This window comes from Podarcis tiliguerta, assembly GCF_965153285.1.
Source record: "Podarcis tiliguerta genome assembly, chromosome: 11".
NCBI lineage: Eukaryota > Metazoa > Chordata > Lepidosauria > Squamata > Lacertidae > Podarcis > Podarcis tiliguerta.
The window spans coordinates 37,924,635-37,935,921 of NC_139544.1; the positions used below are offsets into that span (position 1 = coordinate 37,924,635).

The following is an 11,287-nucleotide window of genomic DNA, read 5'->3' on the forward strand; positions in this document are numbered from 1 at the left end:
CATAACTATAATATGAAACAGATAACTCATCTCTTGATGGTAAGCAGCCAGGAGAGCAGCTGCGTAGTAGGTTTGATGTTAAAACCTCTCCTCATGTCTCTGTTATCCTGCCAGAGGATAACAGAGGGGTGTGGGAGAGACCCGACCTAGAAAGTTTTCTGCCCAGCCACACTGGATGCAAGTCATTCAGGGATGAGGCCTATCTAGTGGAAGAAAGGCAAGTGTTGGACTTGGCCCAGGGACCCCTGCCTTCAGATAGAAACTCAGCCTTGAACTGCAGCACACTTTGGGTCAATCACTATCTTCCAGATCTGGTAGTAGCAAGAATAAAACAGATAGGATGTCACAAGCACCTCAGAAGAAGGGCAAGATATGTTTTTAACTACTCCATTAGGACTTTTCAGCCAGTGTCTGCAGAGGAACATAGGGGTTTGCTAATAGCCAGCATCTCTTAACCTGACATATGCACAAAAAATGAGAAGTGGGCAATAGCTCATATCCAGTTTTCAACTGGTTTCAGAGGGATGCTGATGCTCTTCAAACTTCTTCCTGCTTCTCCAAACCCTCTGAAGCACAGTTACATATACAGGGTGAGGCTTTTAAAAGAGGCCCTGTGGAACATGTGTATTCTGTATCCACGGGGCCTCTTTTAAAGGACGCACCCTGTACAACAATGTGTCTCCTTGCTGTTCTCATAAGCCCAGCAGAAGGGTAGGGGTTCATTCCTGCAATTGTGGCAAGCTTTGGAAGCATCACAGTATAACCAAACTCAATGCCTCCAAGTGCTCTCAAAGCCCAATTCCACATCAGAGAAGACCCTGCTACTCTGCTTTGTTGGGAGATAAGGCAGAGCATATAGTAACCAATTCTAGCTGGCTGTCAAGGGCAGCAAAAGATGCTGGCTCTCTTAAGAAGCATTCAATCATGGGTGCTCCCACCCATGTACAGGCCAGGTACAGGCTTATTACCTCACCTGTTCAGGGAAACAAAGTGTAACAATAATGTTTTTCTGCAGCTAATGTAATATGGTGGCTGCCTTCAGCTCCTTGCCCTATAACCACCAAGTAGACTAGGGATGGGAAACGTGGTTTTTCAGTTACAGGACTATAACCTGCATTACAAGGCCTGCATGATCATTAGTCACAAGATGACAGGATCTGTAGTTCAACAACATCTGGAAGTCCATAGGCTTCCTCATCCTTATAGTAGACAACAGACACAATGGAACACCCTTCCATCTACCAACAGCCTCAAAACATTTGCTACTCACTAAGAGGCAATTCAATAACCACTGTTAAGACATCTGACATGGTACTTACAGTTGGCACTACTGTTACAAAAAACTGTGAGCCGTTGGTATTTGGTCCTGCATTAGCCATACTAAGCGTGTAGGGCCTGTCATGTCGCAAAGTTGAGTGAAACTCATCCTCAAATTCTCCTCCCCAGATACTTTCACCTCCCATTCCGGTTCCAGTAGGATCTCCAGTTTGGATCATGAAGCCCTACGTTTGGAGGGGGAGAAAGAAAAATCACAATTTAGGACATTAGCAGCCCTGCTGGATTAGGCACAGTCCAACATCCTGCTTAAAATGGTTGCTAAATCAGATGCCTCCAGAAAGCCCACAAGCAGGACTTGAAGACAACAGCCTCCTCCTGCTGCTGTTTCCAGAACTGATACTCAGAAACATACAGCCTCGCAACCAGGAAGGACCATACTGCCATCAGGACCAGCATCCATACATGTAGCCTTATACTCTGTGAATGTGTCAAATCCCCTTTTAAAGCCTAGTGCGATTACCACATCTCATAGCAACAAATTTTGAAAATTAATTATGCACTGTGTAAAGTACTTTTTTTGGTCTGACTCAAATCTACTATTGATCAGTGTCATTAAGAGATCCAAATTTCAGTATTACCAAGAAAAGAGAAAAAATGTCTATCCATTTTATCTACAGTGGTGACACCACTGTATCCCAGATTGATATGCTGTGATTACAGTTTTGGAATTCTGCACAAAATCCTTCAGAAATGCAAATGCAAAATCCACAAGTAGGGTAGGACTTAATCATAAGATGTGCATAAGCCATTATGTGACAGGAAAAAATAAAGATATTGCAGCCCTGTTTATCTAACGAGCTTAACAACATTTGAGAACACAGAAATATTGCTACTAATACCAAAGTTACCTTGATTATGCGGTGAAAGGTGTGGCCATTGTAGTAGCCATTCCTACTATGTACACAGAAGTTTTCCACTGTTTTGGGACACCTGCAGTTAAAAGGTATTAGATGTTAGTATAGTACTTAGTGCACTGGAATAGGGTAATGTTTTGAATTCGTCCGTATTTGTAGATGCTCTAGTGAAACTGAGAGCACTTGACTGCAGCTATCGATATCCATAAAGAACTGGCAGATCATTCAGTAGGAAGACAACTCTTCATTCACGATCACATTCTGTAACTCATTTTGCATATTACAAATTAAAACTGCCTTCTTGTTATGGAAAAAAGGAAAGCTTACAAGCTTCTTCCTTTTGTCACAATGTAGGAGAAAGCAGTAGCAGTAAAAATGGTTTACCAGAACAAAAATGGTGGTGCCATAGATATGAGGGAATGGAACATAAGCAAACCAAGAGAAAAGGTGCAGCTCTGTCAATGATGGTAGTGAATGGTCCAACAGTAGCTCAAGATAATGAGAATCTTTATTAAAAATGGAATGAAATATAAAAGTAGTCATATACATACTCAACAGGGAAGAGCTTGACATGTATATCTCCCATGCTTGTGTGGATAATGGCACTATCAGAAACTCGCTTGGGTCCTTCAGCTTGAGTGGCTGCCATGACCTCTTCTTTAGATGGCTTCTCATTAAATACATCTCTGTCAGAATCTGCACTTTTGGTGTCTTCTGGTTCACGTTTGGTAAACTGAAGGACAAGATAGCAGCAGCATCCTTGTTTCTCTTATTGACTAATGGAATTGGAAGGATCATACACTGTAGTTCCAAAGACATTTTGTTCCTAACTAGTGATAGGCTGTAGTTTGCAAACTGTTTCTGGTCATATGCCAAGTGAAAAGAATTGCCCTTTGGCATATTTTTAGAATATCTGAAGACTGTCAACATCTCAACAAAAATCTCAACAAAAAATATTAAGTTTTTATGTGAGCTAAACTTAGCTTTAAAGACATGTTTCTGTGGCCCCTGTATCTTTGAAGGTTTCTACTGCATTTTCACCTTAAGCGGAGTTCTCATAATGAAATAGTCACCAAGACACCCCCACCCTATTTGTTTGGTATAAGGAAGTACAAAAATGTACTAAAATTCATATTAGAATTAGAACCAAGTTGTAAGACATGTGAAGAGTATTATATCAAAGGTTATCAAAAAGGGGGGAAATCACTTGGCAGCTTTAGGTGATTGAAAGATGGGCAGCACACCCATCTGCTAAAAGTAGCCTACAGGGGGTGGGAAAACTGCCAGCTAGAGCCCCTGATATAAACTTACCATATAAAATCTGTTCTTTTTGAAGGAGGTGCAGATTATTGTTGGATCAGCTTGGATATTCTGAAGAACGGGGTTGTCGGATGCTTTCATCTCTACTGTAACAGCAGCACGGTGTTTCTTTGCGACACCTTGGAACAGAGCCAGTTGCATGACCCTGATGTTCTCCTGCTTGCCTAGGATTCTAACACATCTACATACAGGAAAGGAAAATTCGTGAACTTCAAAATCATTATGTAGCCTGCCTTTAATATGTAATATTTCAGAGCACCCTGCATCCAAAAATCATATTAATTTTTGGATTAATTTGGAAGCAAAGATCCACAGTACATCATAGGGATATCGACGACCTTCTGGAAGGCACTGTGGGCTTAGAAACTAGGTGAACTTCTGGCCCAATACAGCAGGGCTGTTATGTTCTTAACAAACATATTTGGAAGTAATACTCTTAATACAAATGGATAATGAAAAAGTGTCAGTTATAACACACCAGAAAGCTGATCTAAAGTATCAGTTCTCATATTATGGGTCCCCGATGGGTAGCTGATGAAAATGTATGATCTGGAATCATTTAACCAATGGAAATCTGCAAATTATGTGGATAGTCCCCTATCATCATTCAGCAGGAATGTGAAACTGGGCACTGAATCTTTACATCTGGGGGGTGGGGGTGGGCCTCCATTCCGTGGGCTAACCTTGGTCTCAAGGGGGATACAATTAACTCACAAGGCCATTTTCTTCTAAACCTGTCACAGGACTACTATATCAGGGGGTGGGTGGGATGTGGGGTTCAAACCAGAGTTTAAGCAAGTCATGATTTATAAGCCAATTAACTAACATGGATCATAGGAGCAGAGGGAACTGCTTTATACAAAGTGAGACCACCGGATCCAATTAGCTCAGTACAGTTAACACTGTCTGGCAAGGGCTTTCCACTATTTCAGACAGAAGTCTCTCCTAGCCCTACCTGGAGATGTCAGCGTCTGAAATTGGGACCTTCTGCATGCAAGGCAGATGTTCTACCACTGAGCTATAGCTCTCCCAATGAGTAATGCCAAATCAATTCTATTTAAATGTATTATGTATCAATTTGGAACAATTAAAGAGCCTATGAAGGCTGAGCTTCTTTCTTTAAAATCTCTTGGAAATCCCTGAACAAAACAACATAGGTACAGCTAACATGAAATAGTAAGAGCAAGACTTACCTGTTTGTTTCCACATTTATGACCTTGATTCCCAACATTGTCCCATAGAGCACAAAGTGTCCAGTTTCATCAAAAATGATGTTAATTAGCCTGACAGCATCCACTTTTTCCAGCTCCCGCTCCACAGCCATACGCCGACCAAATTCCATGTCAGGCAGCTGTTGTCTCATTTGTTGCAGCTCAGTAAACATCTACAGAAACAATACACCTACCTATAATGTGTGTTTAACTTGACTTGGATTTATTTTTAATAAATTCTGTATAATGCATGTCAATTGTTTCTGTAAGCTGCTTTGAGACATATAATGAAATGGTTATAAGTTCAATGAATAAATCAATATTGCCCATCAGACACAACACCTAAATTCTTTCTTATTTATTTTGTAGTAGGCTACATTGGTTTTTAGTTTAGTATAGTTTTATCTGCAAGAGTTTAGGAATGTTGGCAGAATTATTTTCATGGAGATGCCACATCTATTCATGTGCAAAGGAGATTGAGTATGCACATAAATGCTGTATTTGCACATAACTCTAAGCCATGGCTTGACTTAACCATGATTTGTTCAAAACACAAGTCTCATAGATGAGCTAATAAAACATGACTTATTTCTCCAAAGCTTGGTTTGTTTTCCAGCTGCTCTTGCCTCTGTAGATTGACAGTATTTAATGTGAGATGGTCAAACAAGCCATGGTTAAGCATGGTTAAAATAGAACATCAGACCAGAATTAAAACAAGCCATGGTTTATAAGCTCACAAGAATCCACGGCTTCACATCATGGTTTCTTGCCAGAAAAAAATTATGGTCACTCTGATGAGCCATATTATGGCTAAACAAAACACAGTTTAGTATTATGTGCTAATGAGGTCAATTTATGTAACATACAACATTAGTTACATGTGTCTTTACACAATTAAAATACATACTTCAACATGTATAGCAAAATGTTGGCAATTCATATATTGGATGTGGCATCTGACAAGGTTATAGTAGTTAGACAGTTAAGTAATTTTATTACTTTTAATTTTGAAGAAAATTAAAATAAAATTTTATTAGAAAGCACAATAAAAGTAATTCAGTTAACATTTGTAACAACAGTAAAGTCTTCTAAAAATACCATTTAATTTTTCCTTGATTGTTAACTTCATGGTATCCATTTTTATCAGAATCTTTATTACAGTCTATTAGCCCACATACTCTGAGGAGTATAACTAAAAGAAGAATAAATCACCAGTGTAGTAATAATGTTAAACAGATATTGCAATGTAATGCTGAAAATATTCCTTTTATAGAGGATGATTTGTATATATGTATTTCTCATCTGTGAAAGAAATAAAAAAAGATCATCTGTACTGGCAAGTAACTGAATGTTGAAAAATATATATACTTACACTCAAAGATTCATCGAAGACCCTCATCAGTTTCCCAGTCAAAAATCTGAAAATTCGGACTTTTCTGTCAGAACCAATAGTAGCCATTTTTTTGCCATCAGGGGAGAAACATATACTAGTTAGGTATGCTTTACACTTAGCAAATTCATATAAATCAGTGTCTGTTTTATATTCCCAATTCACATTTTTGGGAAATTTGTATTCATGGCGAGGCCCAGTCCAGTATTCAATCATTCCAGACTTGTCAGATGACACTATGACTTTATAGACAGAGTTCAGTCGTATCTGAGTAAGAGGCGATGTGTGAAGTTTATCAAAAATGTGAAGTGGCTGATTGTTTCCTCGACCATCATATATGAATATTTTCCCAGTACTCTTCTCAGACGCTGCAACTGAAGATATTGCATCTCCTGGGCAATACACCCATTCACACTGGCCAGGGTAGTAGCTAAAACAAAAAGAACAATTGGATTGGCATGATTTTAGGAATATAGATTAAATATTTAAATTCAATATTCTAAATAAAAAAGCTAATAATAATCATAACATATGGAATAATTTTTTCCCAGAATATTTTGAAATATTGCTTTAATTTAACAAGGTTTTTAGGCAAAACATATTATTTCCTACAAGATGACCATTTCATTAACAAATATTATAATAATTCCTATTCTGTAGAGCAATCACTTTCATTTTATTCAGTTCATGAAGCTATTCTGTTTAGCCTACATGAAGCTACACAGTCCAGCATGAACTGTTTTGTAACAGACATTTTTAAAATCAGTTTAGCATTTTGCTAACTATACTTGCAAACCGTATCTATGCAGTTTTCTCAGAAGTAATCCCCACTGTGTTAAATGAAACTCACTCCCAAGTCACATGGGGAAATCCTGTGAACACTCACTTAACAGAAATTCTCAGTAAATCACTGCACAGGATTGGACTGAAACAATAAAATCCTAATCATGATTGGTAGGTAAATCCCACTGACTACAGTGATATAAGTAAGCATGATCTTCATTGGGTGTGTTGGGACCTGCATGTGGACAGCATTCTAATCTAATACCTGTGGCATCACCAGCATTTTTCATTGTGTTTAAAATTTCTCTTTTTAAGAGAGAGAAACAAGAATGGCAGGACATAAATTCTCTTTCTCATACAGACTGCACCAAGGACCTTCTCCCACACACATATGCATGACCTGTGACATGAACTCTGAAGAACACATAAGAAGTTCACAGATACTGTACTTTAATTTCCCCAGCTACTTTAATGGAGGTGGGCAGCTCGGCACATTCATCTCTTTTTCATGCAAGACTCCACCTGAACTGACATGCATTAAGTAAAACTCTGGGTGTGCTTTGCAGCACTTGTAAGGCTGTAAAAAGGTAAAGGTAAAGGGACCCCTGCCCGTACGGGCCAGTCTTGACAGACTCTAGGGTTGTGCGCTCATCTCACTCTAGAGGCTGGGAGCCAGCGCTGTCCGAAGACACTTCCGGGTCACATGGCCAGGGTGACGAAGCTGCTCCGGTGAGCCAGCGCAGCACACGGAACGCCATTTACCTTCCCACTGGTAAGCGGTCCCTATTTATCTACTTGCACCCGGGGGTGCTTTCAAACTGCTAGGTTGGCAGGTGCTGGGACCAAGCAACAGGAGCGCACCCCGCCGCGGGGATTCAAACCGCCGACCATGTGATTGGCAAGTCCTAGGTGCTGAGGTTTTACCCACAGCGCCACCCGCGTCCCTTCTGTAAGGCTGTAGGAGGAGAGTAATACTTATTTTTCTTCAATGTCTTATCTCAAGGAATCTGAATTCAACAAAATAACTGCAACTTTAAAATAAGTAATATAATTTGCTTTACATTTTTCCTGATAAATGTCCCCCTCACAATTCATGATTATATGCAATGTAATGCAACCCTGTATTTGCTTGATGTATTCTTTTCTGCTCCTTTATTAAAAGTATACCAGCAATTAGACATGTCACCGTTATTTGTGTGCCATAATCAATGACAACCAATTACCTCTTAGACAGAAGTATTCTAAAGCACTAAGAAATCTACCAGGACCATTAAAAAAGAAAAGTGACTTACCCAAGTTTCAGCATGTTGATCATATCAAAGTTCACCACATCAAAAACCTTCATTGCTCTATCATCCCCAACAGAGCAGAATAATGCACCTTCTGAACTACCAGCAATGCTCTCAATAACACCTATTCCGAGCAAAATAAAGGAAATAGTCTATTTACAGAGAATAAGTTTGAGGAAAAAATTGAACAAAATCATAATTGCTATATAAATGCTTCAGATGGAATTATGTCACAAACTAAAGCTGCAGGGACGGATAAAGTACCTTTGAACTCAGTAGGATTTATTTCTGAATAGTCATGTATAAAATGGCCCTAGAAGGCTGGGATTCAAAGATCACAATATGAACTGAGAGCTTCTGCAGTCTTCTGATCTCAGTTCTCCATATAGTATCTGATTTGATACTGAAAAGCCGTTTTTCAAGAAGGGTTTTTAGGTGATTCCAGGGCTTGAAGAAGAGAGAGCTCAGAAGCCCAGTGCATACCAGCAGCAAATAGAAGACAGGACTCCTGCACCAGTAGAAGAGGAAATTTCACCAGGTGCTGCTTGTCATGCAAGGTACACCAGCTGAAATGTCTTCTTCTATGAAACTTTTAAAGGCGCAGGAGAACTGTCTACCCACTGTCATCTGGCTACCCTACTTGCACAAAAACTAATCACTCAAGCTAAGTAACTTTACAGAACCCAATTTTTAAAATATGGTACGGATTTTTAAAGTGTGCTATAAAGCATATTTAAATGATGAAATAATAATATATTCTTTTTGAAAAAAGAAAATACCAAACACAGTAACTTACCTAAATGGCTACGGAAATGTTTAACAAATTCAATTCCCTCTTCTACTTTCTTCCAGAATTTGACATGTCCATCGTGGCTGGCTGTTATTACAAAATCAGTCCTGCAGGTACAAGCAGACAATCTTCATATTATAAAAGAACCACACACCTAGATCTATGCTTTACTAGCAACCTTTCACAGGAGTCTGCAGCTTCTGGCTAGTCTGGGAAGCCAAATCACAGGTACAGTCACTAGGACACTACTTATTCCCCAAAGAGAGGGAAGATATTTAATACAACATGCTGAACCTCAGAGATGCTATTCCATTTCACACTGGGCTTTACAAGGTCACTTGGGCGAGTCTCCAAAGCATATTACAACATGGACTGTCTCAAGTCCTCCTACAGAGTTTGAAACTCTAGAGATGGTTCTTACAGTTGTGCCGCACTTCAGAGATGCTCGAAACAGACTCAATGCAACAAAGACATGTCACAACTTTCCCCCTTAAGCTTGGAGCTAAAAAGCAGGATGAGCTATGCTGCACTTATAGAAGCATAGAATTGTAGCATTAGAAGGGATTCCAAGATTCTAGTCCAACCCCCTGCAATCCAGGAATGTTATGAAGCACTCTTTAGGCAAGATGCAATTCCTGAAACATACATCCGGTCCAATTCTACAATACTTAAAATAGAAAAAGGAAAAAAAGACTTACTTAGTACATACTACATGCGTGATGACATCTCTGTGCATATAACTGCGTTCATACATTGAAGCACTGGGGAGATTATCCAGGTAGACATGTTCAAACTCAAGAACTATAAATAAAGAAATATTGTTTCCTAAAAATCGTATTCCATTTCAAAAATGTTATTTGAACTATTTTGATTTAAAAGAGACCAAACTGAACAAACTTCTCTTTCAATACTGTGGTATGAAAACAGCTGTGTAGCTGTATCATCGTGTTATATGTGGCTTGATCCCAACACAAACAAATAAGTGTACACATAACTAGTTGTCACACAAGCAGCAAAATTGTGCTTGGACTGCACTACTTCAGACTGCTCACATGACTTAAGTATCCATAAAAATAAAGCTGAGTGAAACTGAGTGAAGGGATTGATTGTTTGCATGCATGCATGTGTACACAGAGATACATTTAAACATGTGAACCCCAACCTGTGCCACTTAAAATGAATTTTAAAATCTCCAGAACATTCAGCGAGACATAAAAATGCATACAGTGGTATTTTAAGCCACTACAGTATAGGAGAAGGAAATTCCAGCCCGGTACGCTATTATTTAACTTGTAACCTAACTCAAACCACATTTACTGAGAAGTAAGCACCAGTGCTTTCAAGGGGACCTACTGTCAGGTAAGCACGCGCAGGGACAGGAACGTGAGTGGCGCTGTGGTCTAAACCACTGAGCCTCTTGGGCTTGTGGTTCGAATCCCCGCAACGGGGTGAGCTCCTGTTGCTCGGTCCCAGCTCCTGCCAACCTAGCAGTTTGAAAGCATGCCAAAAGTGCAAGTAGATAAATAGGTACCGCTCCAGCAAGAAGGTGAACGGTGTTTCCGTACGCTGCTCTCGTTTCGGTGTTCCGTAGTCATGCTGGCCACATGACCCGGAAAAACTGTCTGCAGACAAATGTTGCCTGTAAAGCGAGATGAGCACCGCAACCCCAGAGTCGTCTGCGACTGGACTTAACTGTCAGGGGTCCTTTACCTTTTTAAGCATCACATACATAACTGCTTCACTCTTGCGGAGGATGTCATGCAAGGCAGAGCATGTCAAGTCAGAAGCGTCAAGAGCGCAAAGGAGACATAACAGCTGCACCTCGCAACACCCTGAACAGTTAGTTATGTAGAGATCATGACCACCGAGCCAGGTATCCGCAAGCACAGTGCCCACACTGGGCAGCAGGTAGCCTTGGTCTGCCTGCAACTCAATTTAAACACGTCTCCAAGGAACGTGCAGCGAATCACCCGACACCAGAGGCTCCGAAGGAAACACGAGGAGGGACGAAGTGCTAAAGAAGAGTCGCCCTGTCCAGCGAGGCTGACACCCCGCTCCTCGCCGCCCGCCCTTACCTTTCCTCTTTTTCACCTGCACGGCCTCCCCAGGTAAAGGGCCCACCCAGCGGTCTCCCTCCTCTTCTCTCCCTCCTTCCTCCTCCGACCCTTCCTCTCCTTTCGCCTCGCCCTCCTCTCCCTCGCCGTGCCTCCTCTTGCGCGGCGGCTCCGCGGACGCCATATTGACTCTGCTTTTTCCCGGCGCTGGGTAGTGACGCGCTTGGGAGCGCGCCGCCCGCGACCCTCGCCGACAGC

General features: G+C 40.7%; 1 protein-coding gene across 1 annotated transcript in view; it reads right to left on the bottom strand.

Moving 5' to 3' along the window:
- The window catches only part of PPWD1 (peptidylprolyl isomerase domain and WD repeat containing 1), a 14,735-nt gene extending 3,490 nt beyond the window's left edge, over positions 1 to 11,245 (bottom strand). The window contains exons 1-10 of the mRNA XM_083404010.1: positions 11,051 to 11,245; positions 9,674 to 9,776; positions 8,982 to 9,082; positions 8,189 to 8,309; positions 6,096 to 6,543; positions 4,706 to 4,896; positions 3,504 to 3,693; positions 2,744 to 2,925; positions 2,187 to 2,268; positions 1,320 to 1,502 (exon numbers count right to left, since the gene is read on the bottom strand). Coding sequence (XP_083260136.1) covers positions 1,320 to 1,502; positions 2,187 to 2,268; positions 2,744 to 2,925; positions 3,504 to 3,693; positions 4,706 to 4,896; positions 6,096 to 6,543; positions 8,189 to 8,309; positions 8,982 to 9,082; positions 9,674 to 9,776; positions 11,051 to 11,213 — 1,764 coding nt within the window. The 5' untranslated portion in view covers positions 11,214 to 11,245. The remainder of the gene's footprint in view (positions 1 to 1,319; positions 1,503 to 2,186; positions 2,269 to 2,743; positions 2,926 to 3,503; positions 3,694 to 4,705; positions 4,897 to 6,095; positions 6,544 to 8,188; positions 8,310 to 8,981; positions 9,083 to 9,673; positions 9,777 to 11,050) is intronic.
- Positions 11,246 to 11,287: the final 42 nt, after the last annotated feature.